This window comes from Monodon monoceros, unplaced genomic scaffold (genome assembly GCF_005190385.1).
Source record: "Monodon monoceros isolate NGI ecotype Baffin Bay Population unplaced genomic scaffold, NGI_Narwhal_1 Super_Scaffold_10, whole genome shotgun sequence".
Lineage (NCBI taxonomy): Eukaryota > Metazoa > Chordata > Mammalia > Artiodactyla > Monodontidae > Monodon > Monodon monoceros.
In genome coordinates this window covers 1,779,621-1,801,387 of record NW_021703766.1, presented here as the reverse complement: position 1 = coordinate 1,801,387, position 21,767 = coordinate 1,779,621, and the positions used below count along the sequence as shown (strand labels likewise).

Sequence of the window (21,767 nt, the reverse complement as noted above, 5' to 3'; positions counted from 1 at the left end):
GACGGCTCTGTCCTCCCCGTGTCCTCATGTGGTCTCCCCCCTGTGTGTCTGTGTCCTGGTCTGTCTTCTTCCGAGGTCACTGGTCATAGTGGATCAGGGCCCACCCAAGTGACCTCATTTTAACTTGATTACCTCCATAAAGGGACTCTACTTCCAAATAAGGTCATGTTCGGGGGTACCGGGGTTAGAACTCCAACGTGTGTATTTGGGGGAACCCAAATCAGCCTGTAACATACATGTATTTTCGGTAATGCTTAAAGATCTTCCCAGAATTGAGAAAGAAAAAAACACACTTTTCAGGCAGGAGGAGAGTCCACCTGCCCTTGGGGGCCGAAAGCCCCGCATTCCCTGGGGCGATGCTGGATCTGTCCCTTTGTTTCCTTGGGCCTTGGTTCTCTCACCTGTGAATTGGATCATGTGGCGATTTGACACACACACACACACCCCCCCCCCCCCCCCCCGCCCCCGGCTCTGGTGCTCACCGCAGCCCCCTCCTGTCCTGCATCATCAACGTCCCCATCGATCAGCGGGCTCCGGTCGGCGCCTCTCCTAATGAAAAAGCCTCGATTCCACAGCTGCCCATTTCCTGCCCCATCTCTGCTCTCCTCCGTGGCCCGAAGGTGTGGACAGGGAGAGATGACATGGCCGTGGGTGGGGGGGGACGACATGACGTCCTGAATGGGGAACCCAGGGAGCAGCTGACAGGGCCACACGAGGCCCTGGGATGCAGCTCCTGTTCGGTGGTGTCAGGAGGCTGTGTCCTCCCCCCACCGACCTGCCCCAAGAGCCCCGGGCTCTGCCACCACCTCCCAGGGCCCCGGGCAAGTCGCTCCACCCCTTTGGCCCCAAGTTGTCTTGTCTGCAAGATGGGGGCCTTGTCCACCTCGTGGGGCCCTGGGGCTGAAGGGAGGGGTGCACGTGAGGCCGATCTCCGGTGGCCACAGTGTGCGGTGGTTTGAAGTGGAGTCTTAGCTCCCTGACCGGGAACTGAACCCAGGCTACTGTGGTGAGAGCACCAAATCCTACTCAGTAGACAACCAGGGGCTAGGGGCTGCAAGTGGGACCCCGGTTCTTGTCTTCTTTGAAGAAAGAAGTCAGCAAAGAGACAGAAAATTTGTGAAACAGAATGTTTATCAGAAGCAAAGTACACGCAGAAATACACAAGGGTGGGCTCGGAGAGAGAGCCGCGTGCTTTGGGGGCGGTGCACATTGCTCATGTGGGGGCAGCCTTCCGGGTTTTCTCTGGCCAATCATCTTGCTTTGTCTGGCTTTGTGTCCATATTTGGTCTGACCAAGGGCCCTGCCACGTGTGCACCCATGTTTTACCCACGACGGATTCCAGCGTGAGGGTTTCTGGGAGGTTGGCAGGACATGTTATGGGCTGGCACCCCCTCCCTCCTCTGACCCCTGAGGAACGTCTCCGCGCATGTGTAGCGTGGGAGGTCCCCTTGACCCTAAGCATGAGCCCAGCTCCTCCCTCCTGCCTGCCTTGCCATTATCGTGCAGTGTCGACAGGAGACAGAGCCCAGCTGCTCACCTGGGGCCCAACTCTCTCCTGTCTCAAGGCGAGACAGCGCAGGGGTCCCACTCTGCCACTCCCGCCCATGTGAGGGGCTCGGGGCTGACCGGGTTGCCTATAGCCTTGTCATCTTGGGGGAGCCGCCGTGACCATGACCGTACTCTCACTCACTCACTCGGTGGTCTCGCGCATTTCCGTTTATGCACCGTTTATTGGGACTCACGGCTCCTCGGCTGGAAGGCAGCCCTTAGCGAGGATCTAACGATGTGAAAGCAAAGGGCTAACGCATGAGCCCTGCCTGCGAAAGGAAGGCTTGTGTGCTGTTGCCGCCTCTGTTTCCCCTCAGTTCTGGCTCCGATCCCTCAGCTTCTCTTCAAGGGAAGTACAGCTCTCGAGTCTGCCCTAGAGACGCCTGCCCTTCACAAGCCCCGTGCGGGGTCCGGGACAGTAACAGGTCTGGCACTGCCTTCGAGGCAGCCTTGCAAACAACAGTTAGAATGAAAGGACCCTTCAGCAGGGGTGGGCGGGGCTGGGCTGCCTCTCAGCCCAAACAGTGCCAGCCTCCATCCCCCCTCAAGTGGGCTGAACGGTACCCCCTAGAAGACACGTCCACCCGGAAACTGAGAGCAGCCCTCCTGGGAAGACGGTCTTTGCCGATGGAAGTGAGTGAAGGATCTGGAGATGCAGTCGTCCTGGATGAGGGTGGCCCTGAGTCCAACGACTGGTGCCCTTACAGAGGTAGGGGACCACTGTACCAGAGAAGATGGCCACGTGAAGATGGGGTCTTAGAACAGTGTGGATCAACCTCAGTTAAGCTGTTATAAAAACAGAGGGAACAGGCCGGTGGTTACGAGGTCCAGACACCATGTCTCCAGCATGACCTGACAGGAAGACAGCATGAGCTCTGGAGGACAGGGGCCGGCGTCCCCTTTGTCCAGGGGCTGTGGGGACCAGAGATGGACGTGGAGCCGGGTCACGGCCTTGGGCAGCAGGGGCAGGGCTGCGGGCTGTCGGGCAGACTGGGCCTCGTCCCTCCTTCCTTGGGGCACCAAGAACCTCTGGGCCTGTCGAGGAGACCTTGGCACCGAGGGCTTCACGCCCAGCCTGACGGCCCCAGTTGGAACCACATGTGGGGTTCTTGAGGCTGCTGCGGGACCCTGCAGGGCCGTCGGGAGGCGGAACAGGGCAGGTGGGACCCCACAACACCTGACTTCCGTTTGGAGCCTTTCCCCCTAAATGTGCCCAAGGCACATCTGCACCTCTGAAAGACGGTCGATCACGTGGCCAGAGAAATGTGTGTACCTGTCCCACCCTCAGCCCCAGGCCTGGCCCTAAAGCGCCACCCAGGCAGGTGTGCAAAACTGCTGCTTCCCGAGCAGAGGAAACCTCCCCAGCTGTGCCTGTACCTCCCGCTCCCTGGGAGCCCCGTCCCTGTCCCCGCAGCGCAAGCACTGCCCCTTGCTGCCTGCGGTGCGACCTGGGGCTGCTCTAACTAGCGGCCCCAAGCCGGGGCGCAGTCTGGAGGTTACGAGTCTGAGGCCCGCCTGTGGGCGGGGCCGTGCTCCCTGCAGAGGCCCCGGGGGAGGGTCCCTCCTGCCTCTTCCAGCTCCTGGGCGCCCCGGCGTATCCCCCGCCAATCTCTGCCTCTGCCTTCATACGGCCTCTTCCCCATGGAAGGACGTGTGTCACTGGATTCAGGGCCACTCTTGTCCAGCGTGACCCCATCTTAACTAATTGCATCTGCACAGACCCTATTTCCAGATAAGGCCACGTTCGCAGGCTCTGGGTGGACGTGAATTTGCTGGGGATGCTATTCACCCCAGTACAGGCCCTTCCCAGGCAGATGCTCACGACAGCCTGTGTCACTCACCCTCTGGATCGATCACTTGTGGACTCGTGGCACCTTTTCGAGCTAGAAGAGAACTTGGATCCTCGATTGGGCCGAACCAGCAAAGGGACGTGGATGCCCAGACCCTGCGCCTCGGTTTCCTCACTTGTCAGTGAGAAGCGATCCCCACACCGACCTCAGGGTCGTCACGGACGTGGAAACGAGCCGGACTGTTGGCCGCCAACAGGTGTCATGACGCAGCATGTGACAACTCCTAACCCCGGGCGTCCCAGCATGCACACAGTAGGCGATCAGCAAGTGCTGAATTGAATCTGGACGTGAATGGGCGGGAAGGGGGCCTCTCTTCGGAGATCCCAGGGACTGTTTTAGCCCCTTGGTGACCAGCACTGGTGACAGCTGCCTGGAGGCTGCGTCCCCTGAAAACCAGGATGGGGTATCACAGACCCGGCTGGAGGAGTGGGCTCAGGTTGGAGGAGAAACAAGGAACGGGGCGAGGAGAGAAGGTCAAGTGTGGATTGGGTCAGGGAAGGTGGCGGCCACGAGTGGGACGGCACGCCCCGACTGGGGCAGAGGAGAGCTGGAGGGCCCGGGGCGGCACTGCGGGCGGGCACACCTCGATCCGGTGCAGGAGCGCGTTGAGTGGGTTCACCGCGTGTCGGCAGAGTGCAGGGCTGGCTGCAGATGTGCAGTAGCCGCTGGGCAGGAGCGGTCAGGAAAGACCTAGGCTCCCACTTTCCTGCAGTGGTTCTCCGAGTGGGGCCCCCAGACCACCAGCAGCTTCACCCAGGGGTGCTAGGAATGCAGGTTCCCGGGCTCCGCCCCAGACCTGCCGAGTCAGACACTTGGAGGGGCGAGGCCATCTAGGGTTTTATCACACCCGTTGCCAAATAAGGTCACACTCCCCGGTTCCCGGATGGACAAAGTTTGGGAGGGACACAGGCAGGTCACCGCACAGCCCACCCGTCCACCCATCTGACACGCCTGTGGCTTTGTCTCGTGCAGCCCTGTGGTTGGCTATCCGTCCCCTGCGCCGTCTATGGGAGATGGTGTCCCACGTTGGAGGGGGCCCTGCCCGCCTTGCCCCCTGGTCGGCAGGAACGCAGGGCCCTCCTCTCGGGGAGCCGGGGGTGCAGGCACTGCCGGGCACGCCGGTGGAGCTGCCGTCAGGAGGTGGGGGCCGGGGGCTCGCAGGCCGGCTCACAACGCTGGCCCGACCCTCCTCGGTGTCCCCGGAGGGACCGGTGCCCAGGGGAGCCGTTACCTGGCTGCCGGCCGAGTCCTGCAAGTCTCACTTCAGGGGAGCGTTCGCGATGCCTCGGGAGGTTTCTTCTCTATTAAATGCAGTCGCCTTGATTTAATTTTATTTCAGGGTTGCCGCAGCATGTTCTTTTTATATACGTGTGAACGTATATGTGTAAATATACGTATGATGTTGGGGAATTAACGGCCGTGTGTTTTTACTAAGCAAAGCTGCGGGAACCAGATCGTGGCCCCTTCGATCCCTCGGGCTGTGTGTGTGTGTGTGTGTGTGCGTGCACGTGTGTGTATGAGGGGGCGTCCCGAGCAGGCGGGCGCAGCGGGCCCTCCTCTCTGGGAGCCGACGGTCGACCAAATGGGGACCAGATCTGGGGATTGGGGCTCGGCCACACCCACCACGCTGGCTTTGAGGACCGGGCCCAAGTCAGGCGTCCACGCAGCCATCTGAGGGCGGCGACCCGGCTCTCACTGTCCAGCAGGGCCTCCCTAGGAGCAGACCAGCCCCGTCCAGGGCAGTCAGCTGGGCAGGAGGTGCCTTTGTTTTTATTTCCGAGGGTTCGGGACAAACAGGGAAGCACGTGCTGTGAAAGCTGGACCTCTGTCGGCCTTTTGGACGAACCCCTCCCTGGAGAGACTGCTGTGTCTGAGCCACGTGTCCATCAGGGACAGAGGGGACGGCACACGTGTTTACATGCGTGCCATTGGGACGTGTGTGCAGAAATGCGCTGGAACGATGCCTGTTAGCCTGACCTTTGAAGGGATTTAAGCTGGGTTCTTCGAGATGGGCGCTTATTTAGGGAATGTTCTCTGAGCGAGGAGCCATCAAACCCACTACTTCAAAGCACACAGACCCTCGCTCACGTCCCCGTCCCCGTCCCTCCGTCCAGCACGCTGCACTTGGCCGTCGCTCTGAAGGCTCCGACTACCCGCCGGCCCCCCAGCGTCCCTGCAGTCCGGCCCCGCCTCTGCCGGTCGCGTTCCTGCCACCCCATCCCTTTGCGGGGGTCGGTCCTTCCTACCTCTTGGTCCAGAGCCCCATCTGGGCTCCACAACCATCAGCACTTGCGCTTTCGGAACAGTAACTGTCAGGTGTAGGGACCTGCTGTTAGCAGGCGCCAGGGAATGCTCCCGGGGGTGTACGGGGGTGGGAAGGGGTGTCGGCCCCAAGCCACCCAACCTACATGGAGCTGCGCTGGCCCCTCCCAGGCCCACAGTGCTGGTCTCTGGGTCGTTCCAGCCTTTTGCATTTGGCACTGAACTCACCCTGCAGGGCCCCACGTCCTGCACTGGGGGTCTTTACGGGAAGCCCCCCCACCCCGCCCCCGAAACCTTGAGGCCCAGAAACTTCATCCAGGCCCAGAGCCCGGCCCGGCCACCTCTCTCCTGAGCCAAGGGTTTGATTTTGTCTGGCAAGTGCCCTGAATGGCATCAACGCCGTTCCGTGCTTGCCTTGGCCCCTGGGGAGCTCAGAGCCCTCCTGGTGCCCTGGGCCCTCCAGCACCCACTCTGTACTCACCCCTGGCTTCCATCCTCCCGCCTGACCTTAAGATACTCCACTGTCAGTGCACGCGTCGGCCTGCTCTTGAGACCGCGAGGTGGCGTTTCGGGGGGGGCTCTGAGCAGCTCGTTTTTTATGTCTCAGGGCAGAAAGAATTCAACGAGAGGCAAAGCGATAGATAGGAAGTGATTTATTAGAATAAGACACTTGTGAGGCTTGCGGGCGGGCGGGCAAGAGGGTGCTGTACCCAGAACTCAGTGGGCTAGTTTTATAATCAAAGGAAAAGTGAGGGAGGCGGCAGGGAGGGTGAAGACCACCTTCTTCCTCATTCTTGATGTCACAGTCCCATCCTCTCCCACGTCCGGCAGGGGAGTTTCCTCATCTCTACATGGTCAAGCCGGGACTGTCACGGCACAATGAAAATGAGCAAAAAGGTGGTAGCGTATACACTAAAAATGGTAAATCATCTCAGGTTTTAGTATAACGTCGCCTTTTCCTTATATTTTCGTCTTTGGCGCACACAGAGGAGCGTGTCCTCGGAATCATTAACTTACTGAGCTCACTGGGCAGGATGTGGGTCTCGTGGCGCCACTGTGTTACTGTTTGGGGGCATGTCTCATGCTCCTGTTGCGTGGTTTTGTTGCTAAGCAAACCTGCTTTCTTGAGTGATCATTAACTCACAGGGTCTCCCATGCTTTTCTCTTTACTTAAAATCCCCTGTGGGATTAACTATCGAACCACCTATTTCGTCCCTTTCCTCTGTTCCGTGCCACTCTTAGGGCTACGAGACAACTGCTCTGATGACGGGTGTGCTGGGGACGCGACAGCCCTGTCCCCCTCAGCCTCCCCGGACCTCCCGTCCTCACAGCCTCCTCACTCGGGGTGCCTCCACCGCTAGGTGCACGGCCCTGACACGTTTACTTCTCGGGGTTCCGTTGTCTGTGACGGAAGCACACTGCATCCCGAGGGCTGGGCCCGTCCCAGACACGGTCTTCGAGGGCCTGCTGGAGGCTCAGGGTGGATGTCACCAGCTTTGGGGACGCCCCGTCTGGTCAGCCGTGATGCTCATCTACCAGCCGATGACCCCGGGTCCCCGGGATCAGACAGCACAGCGTGGCGGGGCACTCGGCTCAGACCCCAGGAGCAGCTCCGGGACTGGCCCCGCCGTGTGGCTGGGAAGCGGGGTGGGCGCCATCTCCGTGCAGCAATGGGAGGGGCTTTGTCAGCGCTGAATTGTGGCTCAGACCCCTGGTGCTGGGGGTGCAGGCGGGAGTGACTGCCCTGGGGATGGGGCTCTTTCTGGGGTGGTGGGAAGTGTGAGAACTAGACAGAGGTGGTGGCTGCATGGCCTGTGGACGTGCTGGATGCCTCTGACCGGGGACCTCCCAGGTGGTGCACCTTGTGATGTGCATTTCACCCCAGTCAACTCAGTCGTGCATGAAATGTCCACAACAGGCAGCTCTACTGATTGCCTAGGGCTGGTGGGGAGGCTTTGGGGGAAATGGGGGTGATTAATAAAGGTAATGGGGTCCTTTGGGGGTGATGGAAAGTTCTAAAATCGGCTAGGGTGATGGCTGTACAGCTCCGCGAACAGACTAAAACCCCCTGAATTGTATGCTTGAGAGGGGTGAGCTGTATGCTCTGTGAGTTATATCTCAATAAACCGTTACTACCAAAGCCAAACCCATGGCACGTTCTGGAAAAGCCACATCATCCAGCAGAGGCGAGCTCGGGCGCACGAGCTGGTTCTGGGCCGAGCTGGGGCCGTGCCGTGACAGAGCGCCTCTCGGCTGCGGAAGCCGCCCTGCGGGAAGAGAACCAGGTCGACCTGTCCGGGTGCTTCGGGCACCCAGTCCTGCCCCCTGAAGGGCCTCACACGGACTCAGCTGGGGAGGGGCAGCTGAGCGCCCGGCAGGAGGTTGTGCTGCTGGAAGCGTCAGGGCAGTGTCATCGGCTCATTTGGATTCGCGGCCCCGTGTCCACCCGGGGGTGTGCCCCACCCAAGGGCAGTGCCACCACTGGCTCTGTCCATCGCCCCCACAGCTGCTAAGCGGCGTCGGGCCTCATCCCGGGCCACAGACTCGCAGACCAGGGCTCAGACTTCACCACGCACACCGGACTGGTGACACCAGCTTCCAGGGGACAGGGTTGGGCTGAAGAACTGCTTGGCCGGGGGCCCAGGTGCAGGGCGCTGGGACGAGCGAGGCCCCTTCACACAGGACGGCAGGAGGCTGGGCAGGCCAGGGCGGGCCGTGCGCGCCGTACTCCTCATGCCCTGCGCCCTCTTCTGAGGGCGGGCTGGTCCTGCCGTCGAGCCCTCCCCTTCCTGCCCGAGGCTGGCCAGTTGCTCACCCTGGAGGGTGGCCCGCTCTGCCCACAGTGGGGGGGGAGGCACAGCCGCCCCCAGACGGTCATCTCTGGTCGGGTCCACACGGAGCACCTGCCCGCCCCCGGAGGTTCAGAGATGAGTCAGTCACGGGTTGCGGTCTCTAGCCTGTAGCCAGGCCAGGGGACGGAGGGAGCCTCCTGGCGGCAGGACCTGGGCTCACCCCGGATGAAGACAGCCCAGGCTAGGCAGGTCCTGCTCTCGCTCGGGTGCGGTCTGCTCCATGCTCAGAACAGCTGGTGGGCACCCTGGCCTGGGCGGTGCCCGGGGACGTTTGCCGAGTGAGTGAGGTCTCGGGCATCCTGTCCCGGCCCCTCTGCTGCAGCCACCCCCCACCCCGTGCCTTCACCGCCCTCCCTGTCTCTCCTGCCCAGGACCTCCCACTCCCGGGCCAAGGCCGAGGCGGCCCTCACCGCGGCTCAGAAGGCCCAGGAGGAAGCGCGCATCGCCAGGATCACTGCCAAAGAGTTCTCCCCTTCCTTCCAGCACAGGGAAAACGGTGAGTCCCGGTGCCGCTGGGGGCAGGGCAGCCGGGGGGGGGGGGGTGTCCCAAGGCACATCCGACGGTTCCGCCCCGCAGCCGCCATCAGCCCACTGCCTCCCTCCGTCTGCTTCTCCCCCGAGACTGTGTGTGCACTCCTCCCCCTAGGGTTATGCTAGAACCTGTGTGACTGCTCTGTCTGACGAGGCTGCTGCCCGCCAGGCCGGGACTGCGGCCACGGGTCTGCATCCATCCTTAGCTTCACCTTGTCTCACCCGATCCATCAGCAGCCACGCGTGACTGGCAGTGGCCAAGTTGGTCAGCACAGCTCTGGGACACTGGGGGGCGGGCCTCCTGCCTGTCCAAGGGGTGGGGCTGGAAGGAGCTAGAAGCCACCGAGAGTCAGCCAGACCCGAGGCCCTCGTCCCCCCTTGGGGGACGGGCCTGAGGGTGGCAGGGAGGCTGGAGCAGGGACGTCATTGATCGGAGAGGCCCGCTGAGGCCGCGATCCTCCCAGCCCGACGCGCCGCCCCACCTGGGTCAGGCTTCCCAGAGCGAGTGGAAGCCTCGCGAGGTTGGGGGTGGAGTGTGTCCCGGGACCACGCCCTGAGCTCTCCTCCCAGAGCCTGCAGTTCTTGGCCCTGCTGGTAGGATCCCTGGGCTTTGGCACAGCCTTGAGAACCACAGGACCCAAGATAAGGAACAGAAGCGTTCGAATTCAGCCACAAACACTCCATGTCCTGCCTTGTAGACGGTCACCTAGCACGAGATGTTTTTCTTATCGTCAGGAGGAGTCCGCGGGCGTGGGACCTCAGAATCCCCGAGCAGGCCAGGCCAGCATGTTCTCGGGCCTTGGGTCACCCCTGCAGCCGGGGGCATGGACCAGAACTGTCCACCCTGCCCGTCCCAATCTGGTCATCCTTGAAGTGCCCACAGAGGAGAACTGGAGGGTCTATTAGGGGCTTTGGGAACACTGCCCTCCCACTTCCTTCGCCCCATAGCCCGCTGGTGGGCAGCGAGGGCCCTGGCTACCTGCCACCATAACCCGGTCCTGGTCCCCTGCCATCCTCAGGTGAGACTGGGCCTCCACACAGAACACCCAAGTAACCCGCCTCTGTGCTCCCCATCTCGTCCCTGATCCAGGGCTCGAGTACCAGCGGCCGAAGCGGCAGCGTTCCAGTGACGACATCGAGGTCATCTCTGCCGGGACACCCTTACAGCAGGAGAGCCCAGAGCTGTACCGCAAGGGCACCACCCCCGACGACAGCCCCCTGCAGAGCTTCCCCGCCAGCCCCACGGCCACCCCTCCACCGGCCCCCGCCTCGAGGAACAAGGTGGCCCACTTCTCCCGGCAGGTCTCGGTGGACGAGGAGCGGGGTGGGGACATCCAGATGCTCCTGGAGGGCCGGGGAGGGGACTGCGCCCGGAACAGCTGGGGAGAGGAGAAGGCTGGGGGCTCCAGGGGCGTCCGCAGCGGCGCCCTCCGCAGTGGCCAGCCCGCGGAAGCCTTCCGGGCCCGGGGCCCAGGCCACAGGCAGCCCAGCAACCCCAAGCCCCGGGAGCGGCGGACGGGGTCCCCCACCACATTCTCCTGGACTTCCCACCACCGGGCCGGCAACCCCGGCCCGGGGAGCACCAAGCTGCTGGAGCTGGACGAGGAGAAGCTGAGCAACTACGAGATGGAGATGAAGCCCCTGCTGAGGATTGACTCGTACACGCAGGAGGTGCACCCCCCGAAAAGACGCTACAGCAAGGGGGGCACCGACGACCGGGGCTTCGGGGCCCAGAGACTGCGGTCCAAGTCCCAGAACAAGGAGCATGCCAGGCCGGCCTTGTGCGCGGAGCCCGCGGTTCAGAGGCTGGAGAGCCTGCGGCTGGGGGACCGGGCGGAACCCCGGCTGCTGCGCTGGGACTTGACCTTCTCTCCGCCCCAGAGGTCCTCACCGGTGGCGCTGGAATCGGACGAGGAGAATGGGGATGAGCTCAAGGCCAGCACGGTGAGTGGACGCTAGCGGCCCGGGGCCTGAGAGCCTGGCCCCCTGGGTCTTCCCCGACCCTCCAGCTCTCAGGACCCTCCTCTGTAGGAAGCCCACACGGGTGCGGGCTGTACTGCCTTGGACGGGTCCCTGTGAGGGCTACTCCCAGGCGCCATCCTTTCAGCAAGGGCACTTGGGTGGTTTTGGAAGCTCCCCAAAGGAAACGGGGCAGCATGGGACCCCGCCCTTGCCCCCAGACCTCCTCCTGCTGATCAGGATGGTCCTCACCTTGGAGGAACGTCCTGCGTCCTGGAGGGAAACACAGAGACCAGAGCCGGCAGGACACACGCGGGTCTGGCTCCCATGTGGGCGAGAGGGACAGAGTCCCCCAGGCCTGTGGGATCAGACGCGCGGGGTGGGGCCGTGACTCGCCTCGTGGGTGAGACCCGCCCTTGGTGCACTCCTCCCATGGAGGGCGGGTGGTGTTGAGGAAAGAACAGAGATCCTGGGCCAGGCTGAGGGCTGGGGCTCTTGCACCCAGGGGACACCTCCTGACCCCTGGCCTACCGGCTCCCACCCATAAGCACTCCCCACTCCCTGGACCGAATGGCAGCGGGAATGGCCCGTGAAATGCCTTCTCAGCCCCACGGCCCAGCGCTGACGCCCTGTGCTAACGGCCATCAGGCCCCTCACCCGCTGGTGGGGCACAGCGTGCTCGGCCCCATTTGAACACGAGGAAACCAGAGGGCCTGCCTTGCAGGGCATCCCCACGGGGCCCTCTGGGACTCAGCACCTGCCAGGCGGACCCCGGGGCCGAGAAGCTTTCTGTTGGAAGGTGGCCCTCGAGGCCACTGTGAGCATCCGTCTGGGAGGCGGGCTAGCTCCTGTGACGCGCCTGCCCTCTCTGAACCCAGGTGCTCCCGCTGGGACCTAGATACCAGCTCTATTCCAGAAACGCGTGTGGTGTGTGCGCGCACGTGGGTAGCCGAATGATGGGCAGGGTGGGAGATGCAGGAAGGGGTTCTATATTTAGCTCGCTGAACCGTGTTGTGGCTTTAAGACCTCTTCAAGCGCGTCTTGGGTGCTTTAAAACAACGCTGCTGCGGGCAGCGGCACGAGCACGTGGCCACCTCCAGCCGGGCATGTACTCACCGCTGAGTGGTTCCACGGGAGGGGGCTTCCAGCAGAGGCCCAGGGTGGTCGGGGCAGCTGGTGCCCCTCATCCTTGTCCAGCACCGTGGCCTCGGCACCGTCACTGCAGAGGCTCAAGGACAGCGGGTTCGGGGTGGGGGAGAGGCTGTGGTCCAAGGGCCAGGTGGGCTCGTGCCCCAGGAGAGCAAGGGGCTCCCGGCGGCTGCGCAGCTCCTGGGCAGTTGTTCACTGAACCGAGAGGGCTCTCCTGTCGCCACGCTGGGTGGGCTGCACCTGGCGTCCCAGGTGTGCAGAGCTCAGGTGGTTATGCTGGGACCCAGGCGTGCAGGTCTGAAGGGGTCAAAGCCTCAAGGACTCCACACAGAAGCTCGTGGGGGCCTCTGACCACTGCCTGAGCCTTGCGTTCCCCCGACCCTCTGGGAAGCCCTAGTTTCGCTCAGGAGGAGGGGGTGTGGCCTGGGGCTCACCTCCTCTTCTGCTTCTGTTCCAGGGCTCGGCGCCTATCCTGGTGGCCATGGTGATCTTGCTAAACATCGGAGTCGCCATTTTGTTTATTAACTTTTTCATCTGAGGAGATTGTCGCATTAGCAAAAGCAGCTGGTGTACAAACGGGGGACATTAAAAGCAGAACGACAGAAGGGAAGGCTCGTAGCTCGGACACCCAACGACAACTTCCTGGTCTTCTCACAGAACCACGTGATTGGGTATTACTCACAGTTTGCCTTTTTTTCTGGGTCATGTTTTTTGGATTTTAGCCAAAATTCTTTGCTTGTATAACACTCTGCTGTGTGGCATGGCAGAAGGAGGCCAGCACGCCGACCCTCCAGCTTGACGTGGAAAGAGAAGGGATCCCGGCAAATCAATGGCAAAAAATACAGTCACCACCGTCATCACACCCCCGTCTGAGACGTGGAAAAGGAGGCAACCAGAGGCAGAGCCCCTGGAGCGTCCGACGGCTAGTGGGTGGCAAGCCCTGGCGTGAGGCACGGGAGAGGGCGCCCGCTCCAGCTGGTAGTGGCCTGGGCCTTTTTCATCTGTGCTGCACACTTACTTCCTTAGGGAAGCAGAGACCTGCTTTCTCTTCTGCCCATGAAACGACCACAACCCGGCCCTCCTGCAGCCCCGACACTGAGTCTTAAGGCAAAGTCCTTCTTTTCCCCACTGTCTCCCCCACCCCAACCCCAGACCCCAGGGCTGCTGTGCTGTGGGCATCCAGGGGGCTGGCACCAGGGCCAGGGAGCACTGCGGGCATGGGGAGGGCCTCACTGGACAGCCTGCCGTCGGGCCTGGGCTCAGAGCACGCGGCGTTTCTGCACTGCGGATGCAGGCTGTGCTTCCAGGCTGTCAGATGTCCGCGGCCCCGACGGCCCTCACACGATGTCGTCCTCTCAGTGTGTCACTGAGCCCACGGGTTTTCACATTCTTGTCCTGTGCCTGCCTCGACTTCCCTCACAGATATGCATATTTCTTCCAGATGCCTCACCCATACTCGGGAGCTGGTCGGGTGCCAGGACAGGAATGTGTTTGAAACCCGGTGGCTTGACAATTCCTGAGAAATCATGACATATCCATCTCCAAAATATGCAACATACCTTGTTTCAATCCAACAAAACCAGGTTCCTGGTGTGTCTGCCCTTCCTGCCAGCGTTGTCCCACCGTCCAAACAAAAGAATAAGGTCCCGGACTGTCTGGATGCCCCGTGGTCCCAGCCATGGAGCAGCCCCGGCCACGTGCATGGATGTGTCTGTGGGGCCCGGGCACGTCCAGACGGGGCCCCTGCACCCACGCCTGGGAGGGTCCTGGGCACGGCCGTCCGTGGACCCTGCCTTGCTTTGCTTATGTTCAGCTGTTTCTCTGCTACCTTTCGAGCAGATTTCTTTACTACACTGCACTGGATTGCTATATTTTTAACCAGAAATAAACTAAAGATTAGAGCATGTTCCCGTTAAATTCAGTTTTTTTTTCTGTTACATACTCACCCCCCGACCCTTCTCACAGTTTGGTTGCGTTTGGGGGTCTCCTTTCAGGGAGTGGGGACACAGGAGAGGGAGGGAGGATCCACAGGAAATACGTCTCTCATGATGATACTTTCTAAAGGGGTATTTCATGTTTTTGTACATCTTACTTCCCGTTCCTTTTTTACAACTGCGTGGTTGCCGCAGCCCTGGAGTGAACCAAATAAACATGCCTGCTCCTCGCAGCTCTCTGCGCCGTCCGTGCTGGGTGTGTGGCTTGTGATTCTGTCTGCAACGCGCTGTGAAGATTAGAAAGACTTCTGTGCATTCCAGTAACTGCAACACAAAATGGTACCTACACAGGCAGGTTGCATCCTCACACGTGAGCACACACCGTGAGGTAACGTAGCTACGCAGAAAAGTAACAGCACAAACGCCCATCACTCGAGGCAAGCAGTGGTTTCAGGGCTGGGGGCTCAGGGCTGGCCAGCGTCCCACCATTTGTCTGGCTGCCAGTAACACAACTGAAAACCAGAGCAGCACCCACGTTACTGCCACTTCCCTACACCTGGGTGAATTCCGAGTGGATTCCACCGAGACCACGATGTACTGGGTCTGAGAGGCCCTAAAAGCTAGTTTTTACCTGGTTTCCAGAGCAGGCTGCCCTGCACACAGGCCTAAAGCTTTCGCTCAGCCTGGCCAGTCTTTCCTACCTGCCGGAGGCCAGGGTTACCGGCAGGTGCGCCCGTGAACCCCTCTGGGCCAGGCTGGCTGACCCCGCTTCCGGCCGGACGCCTTCCTGGTGGACACGCGGGACAGGGCAAGAACAGATGCTGTCGCGAGGCCCTAGTGGCGCGGAGCGCTGACAGGTTTTAATTAATCCCAGAGCAACCCCGTGAGGGTCATCTTCTCTCCTAACAGCTGCTTCCGTGCTCGAGATGTGAAAACCAGAGGCAGAGAAACTGAGTTACCTGAGCTGAGCCGGGGAGCGGGGGGACAGGCCACCCCCCGCCGCCCAGCCATCCCCCACCCCCAGCCTGGGAAGCTGCACCCGCACCTCACCTGCGAGAGCGGGAGAGGACGCTGCACAGGGTATGCGACACCTGCACCCAAACGACTGACGAGGAAGACGGTGCCCATGCAGAAAAGCTCAGCATGGCCACGAGAACACAATGCCCGCGGCTGAAGCCACTCCAGGGGAGGGCGGAGAGGGCTCCAAACACAAGGACTTCCCACACCCCGTCTAACAGCCATAAGCCCATTTCTCTGTTAGACGCCCTCTGGGTGGGGCGTGGGAGGATGACAGGCGCTCTCCTACACGCACGAAGACCACGGCTCCCCCGGGCTGCACGGAGAACGCGGTGCGGGTCCCACAGACTCCCGCCGGGCCCGGCAAACATCCAACGCCCAAGCCTGGCCATCAGAGTGCTCCCTTTCATCTCAAGAGCCCCACTTTGGACAGGAAGTTATACAGCCGCCCCATTTAAAAACCAAAGGGCGTTCCCGAGCCCAGGGGAGAGACCCAGGCAACAAGCCCAAGACGCTCTGGACCGCTGGAGCAGACGAACATTCAGGAAAGTGAATGAAATGAACTGTGTCTGGTTTTCACCCTTTTCTTAGCTTGGGTACCACCCCCCTGGGTCCTCCAGGCGTCCTGGGGGGAGGCCCACCCACTTTGGACCGAGCTCAGCTCAGCCTTACAGGTCTTGTCTCCAACGCTCCACGCCTTTCGTCTCAGAAATTTACCGTGAAGGTGCCTCCCAGACATCACGACCTCTCTTCTCACTGCCACGTGGGCCGCCCACCCACCGACGGCATCCAGCTTGTCCCGTCGTGACATCGAGTCAGCACCACGACAGTCACTGTTGATCTTTCCAGGGATGAGGATTTGCTGCTGGTCAGCGAAGGAGGAGGCTCAAGAGTCCAGATGAGGGCGCAGGAGTGAGGGGGGTGCCGGGCTCGGGGCCTGGTCAGTCTCGCTCTCCTGCCCAGGGCTGTCCAGGTGTCAGGAAACGGGCAGGAAGCAAACACTGAAAAACCACCGGCCCCAAGTGCCGACTAGTGTCACTAACGCAGCCTTAAAAGAAGAAAAAGTGCAGCTGCCTTCGTGTAAGACCACAGAACGAAGCCGCTCCTGTACAGCACGCCCACGAGCCCGGACAACGTGACCTCAAGGACGTGGACCACCCTCCAGGGTGGGTACGAGGAGCCGGGCACCGAGATGCTGGGGCCCGTCCTCCAGCAGGGGCTGCCAGGCGCCCAGGGGACCAGCAGGAAGGAGGCGGCCGCACGGGGGGGCCCAAAGCAGGCGGACACCCGAGGGCGACGGAAGCAATGCCTAACGCTCCCCAGACACGGCGCGTGCGTTAGCACAGACGGAGCTTCTGGAGTCCGCTTCCACCCCAACGTGGAAGAGCCTGGGATGCAAACGGGCAACACATTTTGTTCCAGATCGTCCCCCACCTCAGGGAAGCAGGCACCCCCGGGGGTGGATCACAGTGTGGACGCAGCCAGCCCCGGGCGAGCCTGGGTGAGCAGGCCCGGGCCTGGATCTGGGGCAGCACCCCTCTCGCGCCCACCTCGCTGCCCCCAACACACACCTCTCACGGTACGCTGGGGCTCACACGGCTATCACGTGTGCACACCCTTCCCGTCCTGTCACAGGTGGGTGCAGGTCTCCAGCTGTGCAGCCGCTGCCTGGAGGCCCCAAGGAGTGGCCGAGACGGGCCTCGGCTGGACCCTGCCCTCCACCGCCTGGCGGTTCCTCGTTCAGCCCATTTCAGTAACTCACTCCACGCCTGCCAGGACGCTCAGACACCAGGCTCCTCCTGAGAGGTCAGCGCTTGACACACCCAAGGCAGGCGCGAGAATTCCTGGTCCCTTCAGAGCAGAGCACACTGATATCCCAGGGCCTCCTGCGTGTGGACCACAGAACAGACCGAGGGTTTTCCGGCAGGTATTGTGTTCAGCCGTGACCAAGACACGGGCCTGGCCCAAGGGTGCCCCCCTCTAAGCGCCATCAACAGGACCATCAGGCAGCCAACTGCCGCTCAGTGGGTGACTCCCACCCCACACCAAGCCCACAGAAGGCAGGCACAGGGCAGGAGGGGCCGCGCTCCACTGCCCCAGCAAGGGCTTCCCAACACTGGGAGCTGGTACGGCGAGGAGACGGGCATGAATGCAGGGGGGCAGGGTACGGCCTCCCCCCGTGCTGCTCCTGCACCCCTGGGACCCCCAGCTCTTCCCACTGGGCGCCTCGGGGAACCCAGCTCCAGTGACAGCAATGTGGCCTGCGCTCACCGCCGGGCCTGCCACGTGGCAGTCCGCCCCGCGCTGCAGAGCCGTGGCTCACGTGTGGGCACATGAGCCCCTGATGCTGACCTGGTGCTTCCCTGACAGTGTCCTCCAGCGGGACCCTGCTTATGGGTACCACCCACCATCTCCAAAGAAATGCCACCCGACGCAGCCTGACTGAAGTAAACCCACACGGTCTGTTCCGTGCGGGTGAGCCCTCACTCCAGAGGTGAAGCCACTAACCTGACACAGATGCCCTCCTGTGGATTCTCTCACACATCAGTCTCAACCTGCACTTTCTTTTCTCCCTCCTTATGTCCTGGTGCGTATAAAATGTTAATACAGGCAATTGTTTTGCACACTGACAAAAAGGCAATGTCGACTGTGTTCTGATTTTTCTCATTGATGAAGCGGTTAAAACGTTACCCTTTGCCTTTCTTCTCTTCTTTTAGCTGGAAAAATGGCTTAGTTACTTACCAAATGAAAATAACTTTCCTTAACGAATGTAACTGTTTAAATCGTACCGCTACTTCGTTCTTCACTACCTGCGAGTGAGGGACGCTGTCGAGATTACAGAAAACTTTCCCTCCTTTTGGTAATAAACGTCACCATCTGAAAGCTTGGTAACCTGCATCATCTCGGTGTAAGTCAGTGTCTTCACTGCAGATTCCTATTGCCCACGTTTTGAGATGCACACACACAAACTCCTTCTCACGGAACCAGGTTTATGTTACCTGACGGCGTCTGTCTATCGTGTTTGGAGGGTCTCAGGACCCTGAGCAGCACAGCTCCGAGAGCAGGGATCTGAAATGCGCCCCTTCCCTCGCCAGCGCTGCCCCACTGGGCACCAGCCCCTCACCGACCCGGGAGCCCACCTCGCGCCCGCTCCCCTCCGCCAGCCAACGGAGGACACAGAGGCGACTCGCAGAGGCACGCTCTGCCGAGGGACCGCCCAGCAGCGTTGTTCCAAACCCATCTTAACTTTCTGAAACTTCGACAGCCTTGTGTCTCTTGGGGCGGTTACTCTTTCCTTCCGACTGCAGTCTCTCTGACCTCCACACCCTTCCCGCACCCCCATCCCTGCCCCAAGGCCGGGAGGAAACCGCCTCTCCTGCGTTCTCGGCTCAGGGCCCTGCGCTCCACGAGCTGCCCTGGTCCCGGTCCTGACCCAGGTCCAGGATCAGAGAGAGCCCCCGCTCTGCCCCCGCACAGCCTGCCGACCAGGCCTGGCCCTGGCTGCACCGCGCGGTTCCGCGGCCCCAGACTGCACACATCCAGGGGGGCTCCGAGGTGAATGGCTGGGCTGGCCAGAGCCTAGATCACCTCGGCCCTGGCCCCGTGGCCACCAGCTGCGCCAGTCGGTGCCTCAGCTTCCACTGGAGGCTGTGTTCAGAGCCCCGATGACCAGGCCTGGCCTCAGACGGATCTTCCACAGAAGTGCAAGTGACCGTGGTCTAAGCTCTGGACCAACAGCTTCCACACAGCTTTGCTTTCTGACCTAAGACACCTGGGAAGACAGCAGCGAGCAGAGGCATCGCACGCCCACCCGAGCTGCAGCCACCGCGCTCCTCCAGGCAGGACCTACTGCCCCTTCCTGGCCACACTCCTCCAGTGGAAGCTCCAGGCACACTGTCACATTCTCATCCCCACACGGGGGGGGGGGGGGGTCCCTAAGCACAAGTCTCTCTCGTGTCACCTGGCCAGTGCCTGAGCGAGGCCTCGGGAGGGCCTCCTCTACCCAGCGTGGACAGCAAAGCAGCCGTTTCCCCGGCAGCCCCGCCCAGCATGTGGTCCCCCAGCACGTTTCTACTGTCACGGAGCACTGACTTCCTGCCTGCACCGACTTGGTACAAAAACCGGATGTCACGCTGCGATAAACACCACTGTCACATGCTAACAAACACGCCACAGACGACTCTGTGAACGACAAGGATCTCCAAGCTCGCTGTGTGCTTCCCTTGATTTCTGCTCAATGCAGTCCAACCCCAAGGAATCCACCGCCTTAGACCAACCCTCTCAAATTATCTAAGCCCGACGCCGTCAGCCAGCTGAGCTGCTCCTGGGAAGCAGGGAGAAAGCAGCACAGCTATTCACACTCAAACCCCACAAAGCCCTCCAGGGGCTCTGGTGTGGTGTCTGCAGGAGTGACGGGGCCAGCTGGTGGGCACCAGCGACAGACAGAGGCAGAACCCGTCCAAAGGGGGGCAGTGAGGGGGTCTTACCAACAGGTCAGCAAACCCAGGAGCAGGCAAGACAGACGTCCACTCAGGGCCCTCGGTGACCCTGAATACAGCTGTCACCCTGCTGTTTTGGCTCCAGCAATGCAGGGAACAGAGGCCTAGGGCTCTGTGCTGGCCGTCCAGGTGCCAGGAGCATTCGGTTCAGCAAACCAGCTGCCGGCAGGCAGAAGGGGGAACGGTGCGCTGGCCGCTGCCCTCCCTGGGGACCCGCAGTCCTGCACCGTACACCCACCTCTCCCTGCAACTGCCCCACCCAAGGGACGCTCTGATCACGGGGGTGACACAGCAGAGGCAGCTCCCCGTGTGGAGCCTGTGCTTGTCTTCCTGTCACTCAAACGGCGTCCTCAGCAATAACCCCGTGGACAGGACAGCAGAGCAAAGAGCAAAAGAGAAGTTTCTTCCGGGGGTTGTCATCTTTTTCTACTTCTTTGATTCCAAACTACCTTCCTTGGAGTCTCACCTGCTTGCAGGCTCCTTCCTCTGTAATAACAACGACCCCGGGGAAAAGAAGCCTGCGTTGGGGCCGACGCTCTCCCAGCCACCTCCTCCCAAGGCAGCAGCCAAGAGAGCGGGAGCTGTACGCCTGGGCCTCGCACCACGAGCACACAAGGCAGGTACCGGGAGGGCCTCTGTGGCCCCCGCGGGCCTGCCGTGGCATCCAGCCTGGCTTTGAGCCCTGCCCGCCTGCCCCAGCACCCACGGGGAGCCGCAAGCAAGATGCTGAAGCCGGAGCGCCTGCCCAAGCCCTGTGACTGGGACCCCCATGGGCTCTGCCAGGCCCCGTACCAGAGGGAGGCTCTGGTGGGCAGAGGCGAGGAGAGAGCTTCCTACTTCTGATCCGCGTGCAGTCAGGCGGGAGAAGTCTGATGAGTGAGGTCACACGGCCAGAGGTGTGGGGGCAGAGCACGGCGAGAAGATAAGTGCTGCTTGGGGTGAAGGGCTGCTTCTGGGCAAGCTGGCCTCAACCTTCCACGGAAGCCTTCCCGGGCCCGGGCCCGCTCTGCTGGGTGGGTGCGCCCACTCTCCACTTTTAACTTCCAGGTCATGAGCAGGATGGCCCGTTCAAGGTAACGATGGGCTGTTCGGCCTGTCACTGAAAACTAAGAGCCCTGCTTTCTTGTTACTGATGATCCTTTAGATGAAGATGAATTCACCTGGTGTGAATTCAAAGCCCAAGCTCTGCCCCAGTGGCATAAATGAAGAGCAGCCTCCTGCCATTAGCCCTGCAGCAGGCGCCAGTGAGCGTGCCCGGCAGGGGCCGCCGAGGCCGTGTGGGGACAGGGGCCCGCCCTCCGCTTTCCTGTCCTCTTCTGCTGCTGTGCGAATGACGACCTTGAGCCCGAAGGGGAGAGGGCAGAGCACAGCTCCACCACCTCCTCCCCAAAGGTGGGGAGCGGCCAGAGGAGCTGGGCACACGGCACTCCAAGAGACCCCAGGCAAAGCCACGTGGCAGAGCGAGCAGACCAGCCCACGACAGGCTTTATTCTCCAGAGAAGCGAGAAAACGCGTACAGGAGGCGCTGGGCGGCTACCGGTAATTTTTAAAAAGGAAGGAGTCGGCTGAACGTGCAGGCGGGCAGAACCCGTCTCCTAGTTTTGCAGAAGGGAACCCCGCAAAGCCCGCGGCGTTCCACTTCACGATCAAGGTGCCGCCTGCCGTGTAGGCGGCTCCCCCTCACCATCAGCTCGGCCCCGACCCAGCCAGAGGCCCCGCCAGAACCACCGGGGCCCGGAGGCTGCACAAAAGACCACCTTCGCGGCAGCAGCCCCCTGCCAAGTCCAGTTTATTTTAAACCGCACGCAGCGCACTGAGGGCAGGGAACCCCACCCCCTCAGTCTAAGCTCTGGCTGCTGTGTGGCTGAGGCTGAGCCATCAGAGAAAGCCACGGCCACGGCCCGGGCGGCTCTCAGCACTTTCCTCTCTGGGGCCCGGCGTCGTCCGCGCCAGCTTCGCCCACTACTGCTCGGTCCTGGGCAGGGAGTCTGCGAATGGCTCACCGGGCGCCGCCGAGGGGCGTTGCTCTTTTGTGGGGAAAGGGGAATAAGAAAGAAACGGGTTCAGTCGGGGAAGGAGCGAACGTGCTGTGAGCAACCGGATTTACACGGAGGCCGTCACGAGGCCGTCTCGACCCTGCTTAAACAGCGAATGCTCAAGCGTGCT

General features: G+C 61.6%; 2 protein-coding genes and 1 long non-coding RNA gene across 9 annotated transcripts in view; 1 reads left to right on the top strand and 2 right to left on the bottom strand.

Moving 5' to 3' along the window:
- JPH3 (junctophilin 3) overlaps window positions 1-12,689 on the top strand; it is a 79,054-nt gene extending 66,365 nt beyond the window's left edge. Inside the window, exons 3-5 of the mRNA XM_029242686.1 lie at window positions 8,884-9,008; window positions 10,134-10,987; window positions 12,609-12,689. Of these exons, the coding sequence (XP_029098519.1) occupies window positions 8,884-9,008; window positions 10,134-10,987; window positions 12,609-12,689 (1,060 nt within the window). The remainder of the gene's footprint in view (window positions 1-8,883; window positions 9,009-10,133; window positions 10,988-12,608) is intronic.
- Window positions 6,317-8,886, bottom strand: LOC114907270. Its single transcript, XR_003796711.1, has 2 exons — window positions 7,001-8,886; window positions 6,317-6,526 (listed from the first exon to the last, which is right to left on the bottom strand). It is a non-coding gene; the product is annotated as an uncharacterized LOC114907270 (long non-coding RNA).
- A 631-nt stretch (window positions 12,690-13,320) lies between the features above and the next one.
- KLHDC4 (kelch domain containing 4) overlaps window positions 13,321-21,767 on the bottom strand; it is a 63,273-nt gene continuing 54,826 nt past the window's right edge. For 3 of the 7 annotated variants that reach the window (XM_029242716.1, XM_029242726.1, XM_029242730.1), the window contains one exon: window positions 21,037-21,628. In XM_029242716.1, the coding sequence (XP_029098549.1) occupies window positions 21,564-21,628 (65 nt within the window). In that variant the 3' untranslated portion in view covers window positions 21,037-21,563. Of the gene's footprint in view, window positions 13,615-13,710; window positions 21,629-21,767 lie in introns of those variants that run through there. The other 4 variants (XM_029242738.1, XM_029242747.1, XM_029242711.1 and 1 more) reach the window with 3 other exon arrangements.